The 25481-nt window shown below is 36.8% G+C and overlaps 2 protein-coding genes and 1 long non-coding RNA gene across 5 annotated transcripts; 2 read left to right on the plus strand and 1 right to left on the minus strand.

Moving 5' to 3' along the window:
• Nucleotides 1-715: 715 nt before the first annotated feature.
• LOC133870307 (transport inhibitor response 1-like protein) lies at nucleotides 716-4498 on the plus strand. 3 transcript variants are annotated; one of them, XR_009900691.1, is made up of 4 exons: nucleotides 743-1509; nucleotides 1833-2337; nucleotides 2427-3384; nucleotides 3840-4498. XR_009900691.1 is itself a non-coding variant. In XM_062307402.1 (3 exons), exons 1-3 carry the CDS (start codon nucleotides 890-892, stop codon nucleotides 3189-3191), a joined length of 1890 nt encoding a protein of 629 aa, XP_062163386.1. In that variant the 5' UTR covers nucleotides 716-889; the 3' UTR covers nucleotides 3192-3792. The 3 variants fall into 3 exon arrangements, 1 of the variants encoding a protein (XP_062163386.1); XR_009900690.1 differs by lacking the exon at nucleotides 3840-4498 and adding an exon at nucleotides 3473-3792; XM_062307402.1 differs by lacking the exon at nucleotides 3840-4498 and having other exon boundaries at nucleotides 716-1509; nucleotides 2427-3792.
• Nucleotides 4499-5312: 814 nt separating this feature from the next.
• LOC133870417 (uncharacterized) lies at nucleotides 5313-7246 on the plus strand. The gene is made up of 3 exons (XR_009900721.1): nucleotides 5313-5440; nucleotides 5530-5693; nucleotides 7088-7246. It is a non-coding gene; the product is annotated as an uncharacterized LOC133870417 (long non-coding RNA).
• An 8185-nt stretch (nucleotides 7247-15431) lies between these two features.
• LOC133870100 (pyridoxine/pyridoxamine 5'-phosphate oxidase 1, chloroplastic) lies at nucleotides 15432-24383 on the minus strand. The gene is made up of 14 exons (XM_062307146.1): nucleotides 24122-24383; nucleotides 23841-24020; nucleotides 23708-23746; nucleotides 23442-23609; nucleotides 23255-23360; nucleotides 22755-22921; nucleotides 22396-22638; nucleotides 22130-22218; nucleotides 21170-21220; nucleotides 20979-21069; nucleotides 17621-17725; nucleotides 16826-16896; nucleotides 16347-16442; nucleotides 15432-15599 (listed from the first exon to the last, which is right to left on the minus strand). The coding sequence occupies exons 1-14, from the start codon at nucleotides 24260-24262 to the stop codon at nucleotides 15533-15535; spliced, it is 1614 nt and encodes a 537-aa protein (XP_062163130.1). The 5' UTR covers nucleotides 24263-24383; the 3' UTR covers nucleotides 15432-15532.
• Nucleotides 24384-25481: the final 1098 nt, after the last annotated feature.

A 25481-nucleotide genomic window follows, 5' to 3' on the forward strand; every position in this document is an offset into this window, starting at 1 on the left:
TATGACTGATTAGATCTTTATGGGTCTTTCTTCTGGTCGGATGGACCGACTAGGCCCACCAGCTCGATCATGGACTCGTTTGGGCTCTAAGAATGATAATTTCCTCATCAATGATGTATAAAAAAGAAAAATAAAATTATTACAACTTTTGCTTTCAGGTATTATCAAAGAATGGTAGTAACACCACAAAATAAATAAAAACATGCCATGAAACTTGTTATATATTTTCTAAATACATGAACTTTTCAAATATTAATCTTATAATTCATTAAATGCCATGTAATAATAATAGATTCCATAACTCACAAACGCTCCCTAGTTCAGAGTTCAAAGTGAGATTGAGCCAGAGCCTACTCATTTGGAAAATGATGCCATCAATGAAATCTTAAGAATGATGATAATTATTAATTAGGCTTAAGTTTGAACACATTTATAGATGAGTTAGTAGAGGTATTTACAAATAATTCAAGAAATACCAGAGAAAGAAAGGCTCCATACCTGGAAGAAATGAGCTGATTGATCTGGAAAATGAATAATGATGACAAAGAAGAAGAAACGCCTCAAAATAAAGTCTAGGGGTGTTAAATGTATTTATGGATGACTTTGTAGAGATATTTATGAATAACTCTGAGAATAAGGGCTTCATCCAAAACCCTCCTCATTTCTTTTATATTCATATATAAAAATGATATAAAAATTGAAACAAGAATAGGCTCACTGTTGCGACGCTTTCGGTACCAGGGTCCCCAAACTCACACACTCTCTCTCTCTCTCTCTCTCTCTGCCTCTCCACGCTACCAAAAGCTCGCGATCTAGTTTAATTAAAATAAGCCTTTTGTTATCAAAACCTAGATCAGAGAGTAGAAAGAGAGAGAGTGACTCACCTAGCATGAGAAAGGACCGGACTGAAATGTCCGAAGACGACGATCGCTCCCCGCCGTTAGATCTTCGCGGAGCGGACATCGCCGAGTCGTCCAGCAAGACTCGGAACTGCAGCGGAGTTACCGGGCCGGTGGCGGGGCCCGGGCCGAGCTCCATGGAGTTCCAGGCGCCGTACCCGGACCAGGTGCTCGAGAACGTGCTGGAAAACGTGCTCCAGTTCCTGAGCACACGGCGGGACCGAAACGCGGCGTCATTGGTGTGCAAGTCGTGGTGCCGCGTGGAGGCGCTGACCCGATCCGAGCTCTTCATCGGGAACTGCTACTCGGTGTCGCCACGTCGAGCCACGGCCCGGTTCGCGCGGGTCCAGGCTGTGGCCATCAAGGGCCGGCCGAGGTTCGCCGACTTCAACCTGATGCCGCTGGACTGGGGGGCCCACTTCGCGCCCTGGGTGAACGCCATGGCCGCCGCCTACCCCTGGCTCGAGAAGGTGTACCTGAAGCGCATGTCGGTCTCCGACGACGATCTGACCCTCCTCGCCGAGTCCTTCCCGTCCTTCAAGGAGCTCGTCCTTGTTTGTTGCGACGGCTTCGGCACCAGCGGCCTCGCCGTCATCGCCAGCAAGTGCAGGTACCCCCCTAAGCCCTGTCCTATTTAGATCCATCTCAGTATATGTGCGTACACGCGTGTATGTAAGCTATTGAGGGTTTTATTCCTATTCTGTTTGGGCTTCTGTTTTTTTGGTAAGAGGAGACGAGCGTGCAGATCTGTTTGGCGGATTTGGTTGGTTTGACGTGAATTTTGTGATGCTTTGCTAATTATGGTAATACGAACCCTAATTAGTAAGTGATGAGAGTGAGGAAATGTTGGTGAATTTGGGATGGGAAAGATGGTTTGTAGTGTTATATGTGGATGTTGAATGTGATTTTTTGCTATTTAACTTTTGTTGTCAGACATCTGAGAGTGCTTGATCTAATCGAATCTGAGGTTTCGGATGATGATGTGGATTGGATAGCTTGTTTTCCCGAGAGCGAAACGAGCTGTCTGGAGTCGCTGATTTTCGATTGCGTAGAATGCCCAATAAATTTCGAGGCATTGGAGAGGCTGGTGGTTCGGTCCCCCTCCTTGAAGAAGCTTAGATTGAACCGCGTTGTTTCGATTGGGCAGCTGTACCGCCTGATGGTTCGAGCTCCGCAGCTCACACACATTGGAACCGGCTCGTTTAGGGCACCAGAGAGCGTAGCTCAGGGTGATCCAGAGCCAGACTATACCGCTGCCTTTGCTGCTTGCAAATCGTTAGTTTGTCTCTCGGGCTTCAGGGAAATCTTGGCGGACTACTTACCGGTCATCCACCCTGTGTGTGCTAATCTCACCTCCCTGAATTTCAGCTATGCGAATGTTGACGCAGAACAGCTCAAATCGGTGATACTTCACTGCCACAAGCTCCAGACTTTCTGGGTAAGTTTCTGTGAGGGTGTTGTATTAATGTGCAAATTGGTGATCTTGTTTTTGACTTGTGAGGCTTACTTTTGCTTTTCATAATGCAGGTCCTTGATTCAATATGTGATGAAGGACTTCAAGCTGTGGCGGCAACTTGCAAGGACCTGCACGAGCTTCGGGTTTTCCCTATTGATGCTCGGGAGGATAGTGAGGGCCCTGTTTCTGAAGTGGGTCTCCAAGCAATCTCCGAGGGTTGTAGGAAACTACAATCAATTTTGTATTTCTGCCAGCACATGACTAATGCAGCTGTGATAGCCATGTCGAACAACTGCCCGGATCTTGAGGTGTTCCGCCTCTGTATAATGGGTCGACACCGCCCTGACCATGTGACTGGTGCGCCCATGGATGAAGGTTTTGGAGCCATTGTTAGGAACTGTAAGAAGCTCACTCGGCTTGCAATTTCTGGTTTACTGACTGATCGCGCTTTCAGTTACATTGGAAAATATGGGAAGTTGGTTCGGACTCTGTCAGTTGCATTTGCTGGAGATAGTGACATGGGGCTTAAATATGTGCTCGAGGGCTGTCCTAGACTGCAAAAGCTTGAGATCAGGGATAGCCCATTTGGGGATTCAGCTTTGCTTTCTGGTTTACATCACTATTACAACATGAGATTCCTCTGGATGTCTTCGTGTAGGTTATCTCCCCAAGGTTGTCAGGAGATTGCCCGAGCATTGCCTCGGCTGGTGGTTGAAGTGTTCGGTGGTGAAAATGGCGAGCTGCACGGGGATGAAACTGTTGACATATTATACATGTATCGGTCTCTTGAAGGGCCAAGAGAAGATGCCCCAGGATTTGTGACCATCTTGCAGTAAAAGAAGCTGATTTGGCTGTTTGGTGGCTACTGAGCAAGTTGAGAGCATTTTTTGGGGGAAAATTGAAGACAGCGGATGGCTTTTATACAACCCGAAAGGAGGTCCATGCAATCCGTGTCTGTCAAACAAAGATGAGTGAACAACTCCTGTTCCTGGCTTGAGCAGTTACAAAAGCATCCAAAGCAGAGGCAAGGTATTGGACCGTCCAATATTGTTCTATTGGTAGCGCTTCTAAATTTTATGTTTCTTTTGCTTTCATATTCATTTTATCATAAACCAAGGCTGCCAGAAGGGGGAGCAGTTGTGAAGCTGGGAGGGGTTGTCAAGCTGCACTGAGAGAAATTGGATCATATTATTTATCCTTTGGGTAAGAGATGGTGATGGATCTTGAAGAATTGGAGGTTCCGAAGGGTGAAAATTTCGATTTTCTCTTCCATGCCACCAGTAGAGAAGCAGGAGCTAGTGTTCACTATTGGAAAAACTTAAAATTCTGTTTATTTTGATTCAAATGGTAGTTAGTTTAAGCTGTAGCTGCTGAGAACTAAATGCCCAGGTTATTGCATCTCTTTCTCTTTCTCTTTCGAAGTGTTTGTTTTTTTCAGTTGTGTTGTAGCACCTGACTGTTGAATTTATTATTGTTATTGTTAGCAAATGTGAGATGGGTAATAAATGCCAAATATGCATGGACCATATGCCATATATACTTGGTGGGATCTCTATCTTTGCCTCCGTTTTTCTTCTTCTGGATGTGGAATGAATGATCAATTGACAGTGAGGTCCATTAATGATGTGCTAAAAGTGCCGTGTACAAGTACAAGCTGCGGGACTCCCCCCTTCCAATTTACATACACCATCAGAATCCCAATTTACATATGCCTTCAGTTGTGCCTTCCTTTTGAAATCAAATTGGAATAGCAGGGGTTTTACTTGTTCTGTTTTAAAGCTCGATCTGCTGGATTTCATTTTTTGAGTTGCTTCTGACTTTCTTTCCAAGTATGTGGTGCCATTGGTGGAGGGTGGGACCTATGATGATTTGTCACAACCCCTGCGTTTGCGTTATAAAGCAGCCAAGGTCCACCAATGGTCTCTCTCTCTCTCTCTCGCTCATAATTAGGATAGATATCCATCTGCCTTCTTTGTTGGTATTCTCTCTGGCAGGACGGTAAAAAGCAAGCTTATCATCAAAGTGGGATCTGACTGTGCAATTGAATAAGTGATGGGAAGCAAAGCTTCGGCTTTCTTTCTTGTCGATCCATTTGCGTCTCTCTGTATTCAGTCGAAATTCTAATGGGGATTTTTCTATTCTATTCTCTCTCTCTCTCTCTATGTTTTTTGTGTATGTATGAATTATGATGAGAGGCTGAGGGCCAGTTAAGGATAAGGAGGATGTGGGTGGGTTCAGCAGAAACGATAAAACGACACACAACATTGGGGGTTTTCAGTACTTGTTGGCTTGGCTTATCCACATTGCTTACGGTGGGAATAGTCCCCTGGACGACCATTGCCAATGAATCATAGCCTCTGCTTTTTAATTATATCTTCTCACTTCACCTTTTTATTTTTCTTTTTCAGCAACCATCCCTGTCCCCATGAGAAAAAGTGAAACTACAACAACAACAACAACAAAAAATGATAATGACCTTACACAAAGACGACGACGATTTACATCTCTCCCCATCTTCGCCGTCTGATATTTATGAATCCCATCATTTCGCAGATAAATATTCACCAAATTATGTGGTCCTGAATGAATAAGCACATCAACCCCATTTGGTTAGCACATGCATTATACTGTTTACTAAGCACATACACAATAATAATAATAATATGGTGCAATGACAAAAGTTAGGCTCTCTGCCTTTGGGGTTGATTGGCCAAGACCCATCTCAACCTCTGGGGACTGCCCCCACCACCCGATCATTCAGTATGTGGGCCACGTGTACGGTATGGGAGGTGGACATAAAAATATATATTAAATCTACATCAACAACAACAAAAAAAATATAAAAAAAAAAAAAAAAAATCATGCTTTTATTTAAACATATATACGTACAAGGGAACAGACAACAAAACCAACTAATTTGCAGGTAGGTGCAGTTGCTAGTCCCAGTGGGTGGAGTGGTGGGAGAGAAAGAAAAGAAAGAAAGAAAGAAAAAGTCGGTGAAGCCAAAAGGGTTTTGGGGTTTTCCCAACTTTTTTGTCTGTTAAGCACATTCATGGCTGAACTAAGCACGAGGTCAACCACTAAAGTATGCTTTCTTTCTTCTTCTTCTTCTTTTGTTTTTCAAAGAAATATATATTAATTGCCCTCTTCTTCTTTCCCCAACACTACTTCCAGGATTGATCTTCATTTTTATGCCCAATGGGCAACACGAAGCTTCATTGAATTTAGCATGAAAATTCACTTGGAAGCATCCACCCCATTAATTTAAATTTGCTAGTACAGTAGTACTACACACAGGGAGCTCCGCCGATCTCCATCCGATCGGATCACGGAGGGAGGTAATTTTATTAATCTAATCTTTTTATACATACGAGATGAGCGACATAGATTAATTAACACTGAAAAGATTACATTTAGAAATGTAAAACTCGAATAAAACACGACAAAACTCGTGGAGGAAGGAGATAAAGAGATAAAGAGATAAAGTGATAAAGATAAATCTTTGGAAATTGTGGGCATAATAAACATCACCGTAAAAACAAAAATCTTGTCTTTGACACAAACATATATTATTATAATAATAATAAAATTCTAAACGAAAGAAAAAGAATTGCTTTTTTGTTACGAAGCTGCAGAGAAACAGAGTATCTTCAGAATGGTTTGAAAATTTTGAAACAATTTTTTTTTTTTAATGGGTTAATAATTTAATCAATTAACGAAATGGGAAGAGTGGTGTACTAGAGTTATCATCAGCAGTTTTTTTTCTTTTTCTTTTTTCAATGAATGAACCTAAAAGAATCATCATTAAGGTGTCATTCAAGCAACTAATCACCTGTTTTAAGAGCTTTATCACTCAAATCATGGATAGCAAAACTCAGCGCTTCATTTCATCATATAAATATAGGTACATATTTATCCATATACTCAAGAGAGTTGCTTATATAAATACGTCTTTTCCGTGAACGACAATATTCTTCTATGTCGTACGTTCGCTAATTATCGCTCTGAGTGACTTATAACAACTGAGCACTCTCTCTCTCTTTACTGAAATTGAAATTAGGATTATTCTAAATTATTTGTTTGAATTTAAGAGAATTTGGATATAAGAAATTTAACTCATCAAATAAAATTTGAACTGTTTAACTATTTATTTAGTCAAGTAGGTCTCATAAGTAATCTCTTACAATCACAATCATATGTTCAAATTTTTTCGAATTCAAACAAATAATTTAGGGATAACTTCACTTAAAGATACCGAACTTTCATCATTTTTTAAAGAAGATACCTGAACTTCAAAACGTCTCAATTTAAGGTATCTATTTTTTAGAAAGTTTCAATTAGAGATCATCCGTTAAGATTTTCTGTTAAATCCTATCAAAATTTTCAAAATACCTCTGTATTTATTTTTTTTAAAAAAATTATATATATATATTTTTTTATGATTCAGGCATGGGTATTTTTTCAAATTTCGTTAAATTCTAACAAACACTTAAATTCTAGCAAGTTTTTTTTTTTTTAAAAAAATAGGAGTATTTTTGAAATTTTGATTAGATTTAATGAAAAATCCTAATGAATAACCCTTAATTAAGATTTTTTTAAAAATAAATATCATAAATTAAAACGTCCTAAATTTTACATATTTCTTTTTTAAAAAAGAGCAAAAATTTAGTACCTCAAAGTAAAACTCACTCAATAATTTAAGAGAATCTGATCTGCCGAAATTTTCTTGCAGGTTCAAACTTTGGATTTGGCGTATCTCAAAAGGAATGGGTCAAACTTGCATGGAGATGCCTCTGACATCAACCATGGTTAAAAAGAAGTGTCAAATCTGACAGTAGAAAAATGATAAAAAGGCATTTATTTTTTATCTAACGCCAGAAAAACTTCCCTGCCACGTTTTTTTTTTTTTTTTTTTTTTGACAACCCCAACGTAAATTTCTATTTTCTACTGACGTCTTTATATATTGTTGCCCCACATTCTTGTAGCTTCCATCTTTTACACTTTACAGTATACTATTCGTGCTATTAACAAATTCCACCCACGCGCCTATACGTGTCAAAAATGTGTAGCCCTTTTGCCGCTTCTGATATGCGTTGTGCGGATTTGAGATCCTGTGTTATTAATCATATGTTTGGATACTGAGTTAAATTTTTGATTTTTTTTTTTAATTTTATCTTACAAAGTTAAATTTAGAAATTTACACAGTAAATTAAATTTTAATTTAAAAAATATTTAAAAAATCTAACACCCAAATGAACCATATGAGTATTGGACGGACTGCAACACACTTAATCTTGATCGTTCTTTTTGAATGAGTGGTCTGATTTCTGCCGCTTCATCTATTCACGTGAAAAAAACTTTGCATCCCATTTTCAACATGGTTGGCCACTTGGCCCCACCACAGCCTCTCACTTTAAAATCAGAGAAAATTTCATTTATAATTTATAAATTTTCATAACTTCTATAATTAAGAAAAAAAAAATAAAAAAAAAATTCATGTTTGAATATTTTTGTAAATTTCATTAAATTCTGACTAACATTTTAATCCCTGAAATTTTTTTTTTCCTAACGGAATGTTGAAATTTAAAAATTGATACCCTAAAGCGATACTTTTTAAAGATCGATACTCTAATTGCAAAAGTGATGAAAGATTAAGGGTTATAAATAAAGTTCTCCCTTAAAATTAAAATACGTTGGCTTTTTTTTAGTTTAGGAAAAACATTGATATAATTGATAATTTATGGAGGACCATTGACAATAAAGTGGTAATTTGACAAGAATATACATATATTTTTCCCTTTTAAATTAAATGTATTTACTGCTTTATGTAATGCTTAAGTGATAATGCTTTTATACTTTACATGGAATAATGGAATAGAATTCTTTGCATTTTAAATGAAATAGATACTATTTATTTTATGGGAAAGATTTAAAGTCCATATATTTAATGGTGTACTTAATTTCACATTATTTAAATTTTTAAAAGATATATTAACATTAACTTTACTTTGACCGTTAGATGCATTAATTTCAAAGTATAACATTTCATTTGAAATTGATAGTCTCTATTTCATTAACTTCAAATCCTAACTTTTTATTTGAAAATTGATAGATTCCATTCTATTTATCTAAATAGAGAGGATCCTATTCCCTTTTATGGTACTTTCATAAAGTTTCTAAACATGGATGTTCCATTTAAGAAAGTTTCAATTTTTGGAAATTTCTCAAATAGTACTATTTAAGGAAATATTTCCATTTATGAAAAAAATTCTAAATATGAAAAGTATAGAGATATAAAACCTTCTCATATGTAGCCCTAAAAGAGCACTAGCAAGAGACATTTAACAATTTTTCTTAAATTTAGAGAACTAAACTACTTTTTATTTTTTTATCCAAATACACTCCACAATAGAATCATTTCATTTTTCCTTATTTCATTTAAATATGGACAGAAATTTTCTACAAATCGATTTGTAAGAAATTATCTATAACTTACTTATAAGATTGACATGTGTCTCTTGGGCATGTAAGAAGCACATGTTGTTTTAATAGCATGTATTTCTCACATGTTGTCAATCTTATATATGGGTTGTAGAAATTTTTATACTAACTAATTTATAAGAAATTTATCTCCTTTAAATATTATTTCTTTACTTTTTCTTTATTCTTTATTTTTCTAATTTTTTTTTATTCTCTCCCAAACCACTTTCTCACTCTCACTCTCTCTCAAATCTCAATCCCAATAGGGGTGAAAAGGTGGTGGCGGTTAGCGGTTATTGGCCAAAACCGCTAATCGTAACCGCCTAAGCGGTTACCGAAAATCACAAACCGCCTAGGCGGTTGGCGGTTAAAAATCGGCAACCGTTTATTTTTTTTTACATTTGGTCGTGCGGAAATCGACCCCTCTACCGCCGACGTCATCCTCTGCCTCTTCGTGGACCCAGCCACCACCACCACTTCAGACTCCGATGAGTCCTCATCCAACAACAATGACCTCTCCAAATCTACCCAACCATCACGACCGCTCCAGATCTACCCAACCACGACCACCACTCCAGATCTACCTTCACTCCCACGTGCTCCACCGCTAATCGTCCCTCCAGTGCCACCTAACCGTCCTCCAACTCCTCTATTGTTTCAATCTCTCCAGTTCCATCAATAGAGCTTCCACCGCCCTCGATCTCCTCCCCATCACCCTGGAGCTTCTCTTCGAAGACTGCGTTAAATGACTGGAGAGGGAGACGAGAGAGAATAGAGATGAGAATCATGAGAAAGTTGAGAGAATGGAGATGAGAATCATGAGAGAGTTGAGAGGTGAGGGCATTGAGGGGCTGGCGGCGTGGAGAGGGAGACGAGACAGAATGTAGATGAGTCTAGGGTTTTTTTTGGTTTTTAATGTCTAGGTTAAATTTCCAAACAACATGTTTTCGGTTTTGGTGTTTTTATATCTAAATAATAATAATATATATATATATATATATATAAAATAATAATACTAAAGGCGGTTAGCGGTTACTGGTTACCGATTTTTAGGTGATTTTAACGGTTTTACGGTTATACAATTAACGGTTATGGACGATTAGCGGTTAGCGGGCGGTTATTGCATACGGTTATTTTCATCCCTAAATCCCAACCCCAACTCTTTAGCTGTACTGATCAGATATCCCTGGAGGAACCCATATATCGAATAATCGCAAAGCTCGATATTATGGCTCAGTGCGAAGACATCCCATACAATGCTCTCCATTCCTTCTGAAAGTCTGTATTCTTAAAGCCAAATAGGCAATGCATGGCTCAGTGCAAAGACAGAAGAAATCCATGGGTGAATTTATGTTTTTCAGATATATACAAAAAATTTGCCCAATGGATGAGTTTCTTTGCCCATTTTGCCCAACTGTTGAAGAAGAAACTCATCCCATTTTTTGATTTTTCTCTCAACGGATGAGAATGGCTCACTGCAAATACGTCGTACAGATGCTGAAGCAAAGTCGCAGCTTGAACGAAAGGGGAATGGTTAATTTGAGAGGAGGAGGAGGAGGAGGAGGAGGAGGAGGAGGAGGAGGAGGAGGAGGAGGAGGAGGAGGGGTGCGTGTATAGAAAGGAGTGCAAGGACAAATATGCTTCTTTTTTTTTTCTTTTTTTTTTTTATGATTATAATAACGTTGGGTAGCATTGTAGCTACCCAATGGTTTAGAAAATGAGATATGATATATTATTACTCTAAGATATAATTTTTGAATATTTTTGTCAACGTAACAACAATTTTTAATTAAAAAAAAAAAAAATCATAAAACTAGTTAAGAGACCACCATACCACATGGGTAAGGTGGTCATGAGTTGTATCTTGGGTGGCAAAAGATCATATCTCTTAGAGAAGACATAGGATATCTGCTGCAGGTGGTTTTTTGTAAGTTTTTTTTTTTTTTTTTTTTTTAAATTTTTTTTTTCTCTATTTATAAAGAAGGAAAGAGGCTTTAGGGTATTGCTGCTAGTGCTCTAAGACGATTCATGACAGGTAAATGTATGGGAAACATTTTATTATTATGAGAGAATGCATGTGGAGGAATTTATTTTGGTCCCATGAATGTTAAAGATGTACGAGCTTGGTACTGTTCTTAGATGAAGACGTAACTACTGAAGGAAACTTACTTGAAAGTGGTACCTATCACTATGTTATACAGCCACATAGAGTACACCTTGGTTAATTGACGAGTCGGTAGACTTGTGGCCACAGGCGCTACTATGGTCATAAGGACCACACAACCTTAGTATACAGGGCGTAATAGTATATATGTGACATACTACAATAACTGTGACGTCCCATATCGCCTGGGAATGGGAATGTGCTTATATATATAAATGCACCATTTATGACACAACGCATTTTAAAGCCGTGATGGCGATGAACCTATCAGAACTTCGCAGTTAAGCGTACTTCTGCGAGAGCAATCTCAGGATGGGTGACTTCCTGGGAAGTCTGGTTTGGGGAGCCAAAAGCGGACAATATTGTGTCATTAGGGGTGGGTCGTTATAATAACGATTACTATAAGTAATACGTGTTCTAATGAAAAGAAAGTAGTCTTCATTGTAATTTTCATAGAAAAATGCGTTTTAAATAAAATGAAGTTAACTCTATTGTTTTATGGTTGGAAATTTTATTAATGAGTCTTTTTTTGCTCACCACGCTTTGTATTCTGTTTTCAAGTTGTAGCGTCATGGATTAGGAGGCCGGGATGAGGGCTTAAAAGAGCATTAAAGTTCATCTCATGAAACTCATGTTTATTTTAAATAAGTGCACTAGCACATAACTTACATTTTTATGAATAATTTTTAGTGAAGGGTCTTTGATGTTATTAAGACCAAATGTTCCGCATTAAACAAGATTTTAATTTAATGTTATTTTCTTATCATGCATTTAATTTAGATTTTAGTAATTGCTCTAGCAACCTTATAAAGCTTTGTGCCTCGAAGTGAACATGTCGAAGTGCCTAACCTTAACATGTTGGGGCGTTACAATTTATGCTTGTGGTGAAGCTTCAAGCTCCATAGATAGTTCCAATCAGCTTATTTTCAATGATGAGTTATAATTTGGTGGGATTTGATGAGAATTTCATGGGCTGATTTCATAGAGAACAATACAATTGAAAAAGGAGCCAGATCTAATGATCAGGAATAGGAGAAAGGAGGTAGAAGTTAAGGATTTCTTGAGTAGAATGGGGATCAAAAAGGTTTTAGATTATCAGGGTATTCCAAGTTCACATTGCCTGTATTCTTTTACCTTAAGTTTTTAAGTTGAGTTTGAGGGAGATGTTAGAGTATTAAACATTAATTATACTGCCATACTGCAATTGTATTATGTGTATTTCTACTTGTACTTTTCGAATATAATATATATTTCTTTTTATAAATCCCTTCATGTAATACACAATAGTGAAATAGTGATCAAGTCAATAATAAAAAAGATGTTATCTATTAGACTTTATAGGCCATGGGTAGGTTTAATAGACTGAATCATGTTAATTTATTGGGTTCTTTTTTACCACCTAATATTTTATACTTTTTATTCTATTTTCTTCTTATATTTAATCACCTTTTTTCCTTTGTTTATTTTTATGTTTGTTGGTGTCCATTGAAATTAACTTTGACTTATGGCAATACATTAGACTTTAACCTCTCAATTTAATGCGGAATCTACTGATTCCTTAGGTCCCCCTCTCACTCAAGCTCAACTAAAGACGCCAATCCGGGCCAAAGTTGACGCCGTAGTTTTAACTAAATTTTAATTTATTTTTATTTTTTTAGAAGAACTAATTAAATGATTGGTTAAAAATTATCACATCAGCATTGTGAGATAATTATAAGATAAAAATGTACTTTTTAGCATTACTTATCAGAAATAGAGATGTAATCTTTTGCCACTCAAGATACAACTTTTAACCACCTTGCTTATGTGGCAATGTGGTCCCCTAACTAGCTTTAAGATTTTTTTTTTTTTTTTAGTGAAAGTAAAAGTTATTACGTAGGTAAAAGTCGTCAAAAATTATCTTAAAAGGCAATATATCATATCTCAATAATATATACGACACCAATATCTCACTTGCCTTCGTGACTGATTCTAGTAGCCATTGCTCATTAGTTCGGTCATTGTTAAAAAATATTCAATGACTACCACGTCACTGCCTCCTCAGCATAGCAAGATATTTGTGATATATTAAGCTCACCCGAGAGGGCATGGAAGAGTGAAGTATCTTATCAGCAGACATCAGTGGTGTTTGGAGACCTCCTTTAGATGCCTACGTGCCCAATTTCTATGTCGAGATGTGGGGGGTCCTCCCCCTTCTCCCCTTCTCTATTTTTCTTCTTTGTTTATGAGGGACACCATTATTTGACTCTAGAAGACTCAGATATGAACCCACTTTAAATGTTCCTACCCATTCAAAAAGGCACTGAAAGGAAAGGTCTTATATCCCTTATCTCCAATCTTCATACCCCCCCCCCCCCCCCCCCCCCCCCCCCCCCAACGAGTGTCCCAACCGCCAATTGCTACAAACTCAGCATTCCCCACAAATTATTTTAACCAATTCCAAGCAAAAAAGTATTATTCCTTTTGACCAAAAGAAACCCAACTTCCTCCTATCAAGTGGGACATGGAGAAAGAAAGAAAAAAAATCAATTAAAAAAAAAAAGGACGAAAAAGGAACTAGGGATAAAGATTATTAGAAGATCTTGAACTAAATAAGGTGAAAGCGGTTGGATGCATATATATATATATATATATATAAACAATTACAAAACGGAATCGTTTGGGACGTGGCAGTTGCAGCACAAATTGAGGAATCGGGTCAACATCCATTAGTGGGACTGTTTTTTCCAACCAATTTCCAGGGTCAATGGTCTTTGCAATTTGCGTAGATAGAAACAAGTGGTGACGTGGATGAAACAGGTTTGCCCACTTGTTGTGGATATATATTATATTAAACCAGCGGCTCCCAAGGGATATATGAATGGGTCGTATGCATAGATAGATAGATAGATAGCCCTTTTTAGATGCATGATTTGAAAGAGAGAGGGAGGGAATCTGCTAATCATTTTCCCTTTAGAACTCAACAAAATTCTTCTTCTCATCTTTTTAATGTGTTTGATTTTTTCACAAATAAATATGTTATTTTGGTATTTTTTTTTTCTTTTTTTGACTTGATATTGTCAATTTATTATTGGAAAAAAAATTAATTATATATAAAAAAAAAGATAAAAGAAAAAAAAATAGTATTTCTCTTTTTTCATGTGAAAAATCTTTTTATTTTCCACTCATTGAGGAGGAAGACCAGCATTTCAAGAAAAAGAAAGTGGGGTGGTCACCCACCATCAACTTGCCTTTCAGATAAAGTAGTGTTTCAGGTTTCAGCTGGTCAAACAGCCTTGAAAAGAATTTCCTGATTTTTTTTCCATGGTGGAGCCTGTTTTGGTCATGATTGAAACCCCGCCCCCCTTTCACCTTTCAACATAACCCCATATTAATATCCAGAACCGTCCATCGAAGAAACATCCAAGCTCCAAAAGAAGGCTACACCAGTATGAAATAGATAAAAGTAAAGTTAATCTTGTGGGAAACTACACTTCAAAAAGGTTTGATTGGGTCCCCAATTTCAAATCGTAATTTACGATTTCAAAATCGTTCATTTTTAAAAAGATATTCATTGTCTGCGATTTGAAAAAAAAGAATAAAAAAAAAAAAAAAAAAAAAAGATTTTTCCAAATTCAAATCATTATTTTTTTAGAAACGATACATTTTTTGCGATTTAATTTAAAATTGTATATGTGGTTTGTGAAATCCTAGTGCCAAATGCCATCTTAGTCCTTTCAATCTATTAAGCAATTTGTAATGTTCCTTCGATCTATTAATTTTGTTAATGTACCTACCAATTTATCATTGGGATTGTAATGTTCCCCTCTATTAATTTTTTTTTGTTAAATCCTAATGAAATGAGAGTATAATAGACATATTCAATCGACTTATTTATTTGTTTATTTTGAAAAAAATGGAAATGGAAAAAGGGTCAAAATTCAGAAAGGGGGGGAACAAAACTAAAAGAACGCAAATAATAATAATAATAAAAAATCAAAAAATAACTAAAATAGGCTAAAACATTTAGAAATAACAAAAAAAAAAAAACGCTGCTGACTCACGGCAACCTAATCGTGGGTTAGGCATCTACATATATTGGTCTAACACTTTCTTTTTAAGTTAAGGGGATAATTGTAAATTTAAAAATTCTAGAAGGTTATAATGGTCATTTTGATATGACGTGTGTCACAAGATAACCATTGGAAAGATACATTATTAACAAAATTAGTAAATTGAGATTAATAGGACGTTTGAGATTGCGAATTGGTAAGTGATTAAGGCAACAGCCTCGGGCACTCAGATATTTGGCATTTTCATTATTTCAAATATTAATCCTCGAATTTAAGCGTAGATGATGATTCAACAAATTTAAACTAATATGACATCATTTACACCATTAAATCCATTTAGTTCATACCAAATTTCAGATTACGCATTAAAATTAATTAAAATTAATCACTCTTGGATATAAATGTAGGCTCACAATGCCATCAATCAATAACAATGAACAGATCATCTACAGTTGCTTCACAAGGAAGATTAAGCTATACTCAAGGAGCCAATCGCTCAATTTCCCACACTCGTCCTCCATTGATCTCCCGAGGAGAATACTGCAACCTGTCAAGAAGATATCACTATTATAATGATGAGCATTGGAGAATCTTTGAGATACCTTTCAAAAATTGTGAACACAGATTTCTTATACAAAATGAGTTCCCCATATCAAAGATGGACAAGCAGTAAAATAGGGTATGAAACAGAGATATAATGATTGGAATCCATGAAGATCCAGCCCAAATGTTCAGCAGAAATCTGGATTTGTAAACCAAGATTTAAAAATTGTGTTCTTTTGCTCTGCTTCGCATCAGGATCCTCTTGAATTATTTTTTTGAATTTAGAAAAATTCGAATAGGTGATTGTAAAATACTACTTATAGGACCAACCTTATTCGGTCAGGTGAGTCTCGTAAGTGATCCCTCACAATTATCTATCCGAATTTTTTCAATTCGGACAAATAATTTGATAGGATCATAATCCACTCCTGAATTGAATCTCTGGGACAACAGAAAACATGCACGTAAACCTACGACATAGTGGTGTTCACTTCAGATTTACCATAATCAAGATCACTCAAGATCCAAGACAAACCCAACTGGGCTTTTTGAATTTACATCACAGGCCCAACGAAATTCTACTTGAAACCTCTATAAAAGGTTGAAGCCCAGGATAAATGAACCCAAATTTAACTGAATTTGGCCCAAACCAGCTCCCATTCATTCGTCACAGGCCAATCGGCAATCACAGAAATAGTAGCAAGAAAAAATGGAATAAAAAAACGCGTTTCATAAATGGGATGAAAACCACCTGTCATGCAAGCGAGACTTCTGTCCTTGCCAAAACTCAAACAGCTCTGGTGTAAGCCTGTATCCTCCCCAGTGTTTAGGTTTTGGAATCCAACTTCTGCAGAGGCAAAACAAGAGATTTTTTATATCAAATTTCTCCCGTGGTATATATATTTATATAAGATAGATCTCTTTTGGGTGTGGGTGGGTGGGAATAGTACTTAATATCTTCGACATTTGTGATAATTAGCTTATAAAAGGTTTAATCCAAGGAAGGTTTGGAAGAAACGTAAGATTATTGCAAAAATATTGTACTTATGGTCCACAAGCAAGAGACCATCATCTGAAGGACTTAATCAAGTGTCTTTAGCAGAATACTTGAACAAGCCAAATTGTCAAGAATAAAAAAATTCAAATATCTTACCCTTCTTCAGCTATCCATCCCCCCACCAAAACAAAACACACACATACACATAAAGAAAAAAGAAGATTAAACCTTACCCATCAGAAAATTTTTCCTCCAGTTCTTTATATTGTTGGTGTAGAACATGCCTTCCAGGCACTACAGTACTCTGAAGAAAGCAAGGTAATGATATCATACATCTGTATGAATATGTTATTGATAACCTTGCGGAAAATAAATCTCAGTTCAGAAGAGAAGGGCAGAATAGGAAAGATGCTAAAGTTTCTCAAACAGCTTCCTTCCACCACAATTTAACTACTCGGAAATTCTGACAACATTACCTCCTTAACCCACTTATCTTTTTTCTTTTTTATTAATAAGTTACACATGCATTCAGCAAATATGGACCATGACTTTACCTTTCACCCTATTCTTACAGGAAGGGGAGGTGATATTTGAAATTTTTACAACATCACTTCCTTAACCCACTTATCTTTCCTCTCACTGCATTTATTTTATATTATTTTCATGTTGGTTTTAGTTTTAATTATTTTAAGACTCCTACTAGCCATTGTAACATTGTAATAATCTGAAAATTCAACAAACATAAAAAGGAAAAAAGAAGAAACAGATTAATATAACAAAAAATCACGGCAAAAGAAGAATTATGCTACAATTTGTGGATCGTCTCTACTACTCATAAAAGGTTTGCTAGAACTTCTTTTACCACATATTTTTATATATAGCTGAAAAATTAAAAGCCTCTAGAATTACTGCAAGAAACACTTTTTAGGAAAGAAAAAAGAAAAAAGAAAAAAAAAAAGACTTTGCACATGCTCCTTGTGTACAGTAATGCCAGTATTCAATAATCATAAAAACATAGTGAAATAAACCTGCTTGCTAACTATTGCTCCAATCTGGCTTCCTCGAGGACGGCTATGAAAATACTGCTCAGATTCCTCATCAGAAACTTTCTCCACAGATCCTTCAATCCTCACCTAGGAATCAAAGTTGATGTTAAATTTGGTTTCATCCAGGAAGACTGATAATGAATTGTGTGTTTTTAGTGCAAAAGTTAATTAAATTCCCCTTTTTATGGCAATTTTGAATTGAAAAATGACAGCTTGGTAAAGATTAAGTTACATAGTCTAAAGATCTAGCAGACTTTCCCATACTGATCTACAATGTTCTTTCAGAATGCCAAAACAGATTTAAATCACCGTAAGGATTTACTAAGGAAATTTCAAACATGAACTAATTGCAAAAGTGCATATTTCACAATTCATAAACATGGGGTGTGGCAAGGCAGAGACCTCACAAATACCTTAGATGATTAGAAACAAATTCCTGTAAACTAAACCTCAGGTCTGTAATTATGCCTGAGCCTGACCAGGTGTCAGCATAATGCTATCATTATCTCAGTCACTAACCACATCAGTAAGCTAATATTTTAACTACTCGTACCAATGTTTGATAATTGTTTTAAAAAGTGTTTTTTTTTTTGGTTTTGGTTTGAAAGTGTTTTGATGTGATATGAAGGTGAGAAGTGCTTTTTTGGTTTGGTTTGAGTAAGTGTTTTGATGTGGTATAAAGGTGAAAAGTGTTTTTTGGTGGAATCCACATTTGAGAAAATGTTATCGGTGAGGTCCACTTAAGAAAATCTTTGGATTGTGTTTTCATGAAAAACAAGTACTAGATATGCTTATTTTAAGAAAACACAAGCAGGTATATAACGGACTTCTTACTTACGTTTTTTTTTTTTTTAAAGAGAGAGAGAGAGTAGCCACCCTCAACAGATGAGAGGGGTGGCGGCGCTGGCACCCCTAGCTGGTCAGGGAGGCCGCATGGCTACCTCCAACCCGTTCTAGTGGCTGTGCGGCCACCCTTATAGTAAGATTCAACATCAAACAAACCTCTCTTAGAAGGAATCCAACACAGTTTGTCATCACTGCCCCGTCTCACTTTAACGGAATACAACAAAGTGAAGAATGAGGTAAAGTGATCCATCTCCCAATCATGAGCCGCTCTAAGAAAATTAATATTTCATTGATGGGAGGCACTAGAAAGCTCCAAATGATTCTCCACAACAGCGTCCTTAAAACAGGCAATGCTAAACAAGTCCAGAAAAAGATGTATTGAGAGTTTGAACCTCACACCAAACATCATGCCAAAAATGAATTTTGGAGCCACCCCCTATCTCAGATCTAGTGCGGCTAGATAGCTCCCCCCAACCCCTTCTAATATTCTTCAAGAGCCTCACCCCATGCGACCCATGAACCTCATTAGAACACCACCCACCTCAAGCACTGCCATATTTAGAATCCACAACAATCCTCCATAAGGCCTCTCTCCCATGAAAGTAGCACCACAACCACTTCCCTAAGAGAGCCTAGTTGAAGACAAGTAGCGCCACTACAACCTTCCTCATTATTTCCTCCTTAACTAAACCTCTCTCTTCTTCCAAACCTTCAAGGACCCGTAAATCAACCAAAAGAAGCTGTTTCTTTCTCTCTATATTGCCAAAAACTTCTTCATTCCATGCTTTTAAATTAGACTTTAGAGCCTTAAGTTCTGCCACCCCCATATCCGACCAAAAGGGGGTGGCTCTTTGGGGTGGTTTCAGCCACCCCCTCTGGCCAATTTGAGAGTGGCTTGACAACCCCAAATTTGTTATATATATTTATATTTATAATTTTTCTTTTTCGGTGTATTTTTTTTTTACATTTTTTATTAAATGGGACACGTCATCTTTTGAATGGATATGACGAGGCAACAGCATTAAAAATTTAACGGAAGGTGGACGAAAGGATCTATCTCATAACGGCTATAACCTTAGGGAGTAAATTGATAACTTTTGAATCTTAGGGAACAATTTGATAAAAGTCCATACCTTAGGGACCATTAGAGCATTTTTCCCTAATCATATCCAAGTTATTTCAGTAGAATCTTCAATCACAATAATTCACATATCCCATGGGTCATGGCTTGGAATTTAACTTCTGCACTAAATCTAGCAACTTTGAATTGTTTCTTACAACGTCAAGTAACTAGATTTCCTCCCACAAGAGTGCAATATACTGAAGTGGATCTACGATCGATGACTAACCCAGCCCAATTTGCGTATGTACAAGCTTCTACTTTTAGGTGATTATGTCAGCCAAAAAACAACCCTTTTTCCCTAGTGAAGATTTCATATATCGAAGTATTCTTCCAACTGCTTTCATATGAGACTCCCATGGTGAATGTATAAATTGACTCACTACACTGACTGCATAGGCAATGTCTGAACAAGTGTGCAACAAATATATTGACCTGCCAACCAATCGTTGGTATCTGCCTTTATCCACCAAATAACTCTCATCACTTTCTTCTAACTTTTTATTCTTCTCTACTTGGTTGTCAACAACCTTACAACCAAGCATCTTTGTTTCCTTGAGTAGATCAAGAAAATATTTTAAATTGCCTGTCTTTTATCTCAAATTCACTGGCCAGATATTTTTTCAACTTCTGTATTTCCTCATCATCATTTCCAGTCAACACAATACCATCTACATAAACAATTAAAGCAGTTACCTTTCCTTGTGACAAATGTTTGATGAACAGTGTATGATCCGCTTGACTTTGTCATACTTGTTTGACAATATAGGGCTTGTTTGGCAAAGACATGTACAGAACAGAATAGTGGGTTGCTAATTTTGAAATTAGTAAAAAGTGATGATATGATATAAAAAAGTGAAAAAGTTTTGTATGGTAGTGAATTTTTTTATTTGAATAGTAAAAAATTATTGATGTGATATAAAAAGTGAAAATGTTTTGATGTTGATTGGTATTGGAAAATATAAAAAAAAATTTAAAAAAAAGTACATAAACAGTACACGCATTACTGTGTACTGTTCTGTAACTTAACAAACAAGGCCTATATTCCAAAAATAGGGGCCATATTTCAAGAACTAAGAATACTTTCTTCAAGCACTATCGGTCTATTTCCAAGTGGCTCAAGAAGATTATAGGATGCATGATTCCAGATCAATTCATGCAGCAGTAACTCTACTGGCTTTCAGCATCATGTTAATGTAATTCTAATTTGCATAATAATCCAACTCATCAAATTTCTAAGCAAGATAACAATTCTCAAGATTGTTTTAAACTGATGATAGCATACCACTAGTCCCAAAAGCCTAGCCTAAGCTAATGGTAAGTGAGAAATTTAATTATGTAATTCTTATACTAACAACTGAGAAGTGCAGTTACCTGTCGATTAAGACCATCCCAATAGAAAAGCAGTGATGCATGGGGATTATCAGATAATTCATGTCCCTTTCGGCTTTCATAATTGGTGTACCTGCGTATAGTAACAGCAGTAAGATAAGAAAAAACAAGCATTTTCAGGAAAACATTGTCAACAGTATGTAATACCACAACAGTTAGAGATTAGTACAAACCAGACAAAACCATCCCTATCAACTCCTTTTAGCAACACCATTCGTGATGACCTATAGAAGAAAGTAAGATGACATAGAATGAGTTAGAATAGGTCAAAAAGTTCCATATAGATAAATTCAACATACATATAAACATTCAAAATTATACAATGGGCATGAAACTTGTTTATTTTCATCAAATCCTCATCCATTTCTTTGGAGAAACCCAAGAACAAAGGCGATATATATGTTCTGAATGCAGCTCCTTCACCAAATCATCATAAAATGAATAAAAAGGTTATGCAAGAGTGCCCATATACAAGCAGCGGAAAAACTGGGCCTTTTTTCACTAAATATGGGGGAAGTTTTTGAAGGTTCAGCACCAATCTCCTTCATTTTAAAGGCCTGAGACCAACCCCCGAATGAAAATATTAACTGGCTGTGGTGCATAAGTGCATACTGGGCTTCCCCCTATTTAGGAAGGGTGCCTTTTCTGTTATCCTCTGTATACAAGAACCTAAATAAGGAAAATATAGAATAATGAATTACGGTGGCTGACTCAACCAACTAACGCATTACAACAAGATAAATTATTTCTTGATATCTGTGCAAATATGTTGAATTAGAATGGCACTGATTGCCGAATTTGACACAGTTTAGAACATTAAGACTTAGATTCCAATATGAGTCAATATCCAACAGGCTGACTAGGTACTTAGTTAGAAGAATTATCGTGCATATATTAATATCAATAAAACAAGCCAAAACAGCAAAGGAGTGAATCTTGATATCTGTGCAGATACGTTGAATTAGAATGGCAACAAATATAGAATTTGACACATTTAAATCTTTAAAGTACTAAGATTTAGGTCTCATGTAAGTCAATGTCCAGAAGGGTAACAAGGTAGTTAGAAGAATTATCAAGCATATATATTTAATATCAAGAAATCAAGCCAAATTAGCAGAGGAAGTGAATCTTACGGTTTTCCATCCTTCCCAGCGGTTGACAAGGCCATAGCATTTGGTTCCCTCAAGCCAGCAGCCACGGCATCATCAAACCATTTGCGAAACTGCAAGAAAGTTAACAGTTTATTTCTGATGTGACTGATGGATTTTACAATTGATTGTGACAAATCATGGCAAAAATGTCTGTTCTTATATATAAACCTTAAAATTAATTATTCAGCTCAAAAGCATAAAGAAAATAAATATATGAACCCTGATTACAGCTTTACATGAGCTAATACCTGATCAATGGGATCAGCCTCCACCTGTTCCTCAAGGAATTCTGGAGAAATATAGTTCTCTCTGAGTGCTGATATATCAATTTTTGGAGGCTTTCCGATTCGAACGCACATTGAAGTGCCAGGATATGGTGGAAGACGAAGCTTATATTTTTCTGCAACAGATGGTGGGACAAATCTACCACCTAGAAAGTGGAGTGGGCCACAAAACTTCTTTGCACACAACTTTGGAGCAGTTAAAGATACCTAGAAAAATACCAAAGTTGCATTTCTGTATTTATTCAATATGTGTACGTTCATGTAATTCACTAAGAACGTTTTGATGTACGTTTGCCCAATTGAGATTTCTATTAGAAACGTACCAACATGTCAGGTTTAATGCCTTCACCATCAATGTCTCCTTCTTCGACATGCCACCCAGATGGAATGTCTATAGAGACAATAACAGGGAATTTTTGACGTACTTGGTCATAATCTCGTAAAGAAACCAGTCTTTGTATTAGATCATCAAAAGGTGGCCTTGGGGTACCTAACGGATTAAAAAAATACTTGAGTTTGAAAATGCACAACACTATATGAGTAGGTTCCAATGAGACAGCACCGCAACCATCAACCATGATCATTCACATAATGGAGCGTGAAACTATCAAAGAAGAGTGTAATGGTTACAACACAATGTTCAGCTTTGTTCACAGATGTGCTATAGACATTTGAAACAATTAGGACTAAGTTAGTTCTAAATAACATCCACACTACAACTACAAACCATAAAAGCTAAAATACTAGCAATAAAGAGTACTGGCCTATAGTAGACATTAACACACAAAATCAACCACCACTTAAAAAGAAAATGACTGGTTACCATGGAATGAGAACCCAAACATTGCATCAACTAGAATGTCAAAATCCTTTGACAAGTCCAAAGGCAGATCTTCCACTGACAAGAAAGGGACCGACAGCGATTCCAGCTACAAAAGTACTAAATCAAATAAGATAAATTTCCGTCCAACCCAAAATTCAAAAATAAAAAGAAGGGGCACTATCTAAACCTGAGTGACCAAACCAGAATAAAGAGGCTTCGGAGTACGCTTTGGATAACAAACAAAGGGTTTGTAACCAAAGTGATGCAGATGACGAGCAGCCACAAGACCATCACCACCGTTGTTTCCAGGACCGCAAATAGCGAGAACACGGTTATACTCACTTGCTTTGTAAGCCTGTCCAAAACAGATACAATTTTTTTGAATTTTTTCATACAGAAAAGCAAAGCATCATCCAAATTCTGAATGCAGGCCTTGAATTCCTATAACATTACCTCTGCTATGGATGTGGCCACGCTCAAACCAGCCAATTCCTAATCGCACGAACGAAAATGATTCTCAGCAAAAACAATACACAAAACAAAAAAGAAGGAAAAATTGGAAAATCAATCGGTGGTTAAGAATGACCATAAGCTGATCGACGCTAAACCCGAGAGGACCCATGAGGGTCTCATCGATCTCGGCGGCTTCTCGCTGCGTCAGGTACGATATAGAGTCCGGGTTTTGAGCCACTTTGTCTCCCATTCCTCCACTTCCCTTCGAACAAAAAGCACGAATTGCAGGACTCGGAATTGGAAAGCAAAAACCCTGAATTGCGAGTGGGTTGGTTCGTTGATAGTTAAATTGTTAGTTATAGTGATCGAAACCTTATGAGAGAGAGAGAGAGAGAGAGAGAGAGAAGGGCTTACCGGGGAGAGTGTGGCGAGAGGGTTGTGAAGAGAGCGAGAAGGTTTGTGAACGTTGGAGGGGTTAAAAATGGGAGGGAGTGGTTGTGGAGTGAGAAATAGGCATGTCATAGTTCGGGTTTTGCGTACCAACGACCGCCACATTCTTTAAGGTAGCGTTTGGCCTGGGTGTCTTGCATCTCTCCCTCCCTCCAAAATGGTTGTTGCTCTTTTTGGTTTCTTGGATTGTGTTTGGAAATATAAATGGGTGAGTTGTCTGGCTCCTGCTTTTGTTGGCGGCCTCTATCACCGTCCGCAGTAGCTTCCGTCATCTTCAGCTGCCATTTGTCCACTAAATTGAACCGTCTCGTCATAAAAGGACGAAAAGAAAAAGGAGGTAATTAGATAAAATAATATGTTTGAGAGTCTCATCTTAATTTTAAATTAAATTTTAATGTTTTAATTTTATATATTGATCCTTTGTGGTTCTCTGATAACTAAAAAAGCAAACAAACTTCAGGATCATTATGAACAAAAATTTAGTGGGAAAATTATAATATCTGTCCATGGGATTTTATTGAGTTGTAAATACTCAATTTGGTTAAAAAAATGACTGAAAATTCATTTTGGTAAGTAAAAAATACAAATAAGTCTATAGACTTTCTTGTCTTTTCTTTTTTTTTTCTTTTTTTAAAATATTGCAACACGTGTCTTCAAATCTCCACTGCCAACAAGGAAGGCAAAGGGTTAAAGTATCATGCCATGTAAGGTACCCAGTGGAAATAGAGTGTTTGAGTGACATAAATGAAAGAAATAACAATGAAGAAATGGAATTAAAATAAGGCAACGAGCACTTCGAGAGGCTCTACTCTCTAGCAATTACTATTTTATACTTGAATTCTTCTTACCCTTCTACGATTGCAATGCCTTTCTTAAATACCCCAAAACAGTTATGAAATATCCTAACAGAAATGGCATAGGTGGCTGATTCCTTCCACGAAGTATTTGGGGGAATGCTTTACAAGATACCAAACGCCCAATGCTGACCTATTAGAATTTAACAGAGCATAAGAAAAACAGAAATGACAAAGCACCAGAATCCTTCTAGAAGCTTCCCGCATCTCCACTGTGATGAGCACCTGTAGCTAGCCATAGTGCCCATAACAGGTTCCCCACCTTCAAAGCACCTTGCCCGCAAGGTGGGGGAACTGCAGTTGAAGTTTCCAGAGGATCTCCCAATAGTCATCTTTAGTCGGAGCACCCTTCCAATGGACAAGAATTTCAGTGATAGCACGATCATGGCTTTTAACCATGCACGTGAGAAATGATGGACTCCGGTTCTGGTTTTAGCTCACCCTTATTGTCAACAGGGAGGGCAAAGTGG

Source organism: Alnus glutinosa, chromosome 6, assembly GCF_958979055.1.
Source record: "Alnus glutinosa chromosome 6, dhAlnGlut1.1, whole genome shotgun sequence".
Classification (NCBI taxonomy): Eukaryota; Viridiplantae; Streptophyta; class Magnoliopsida; order Fagales; family Betulaceae; genus Alnus; species Alnus glutinosa.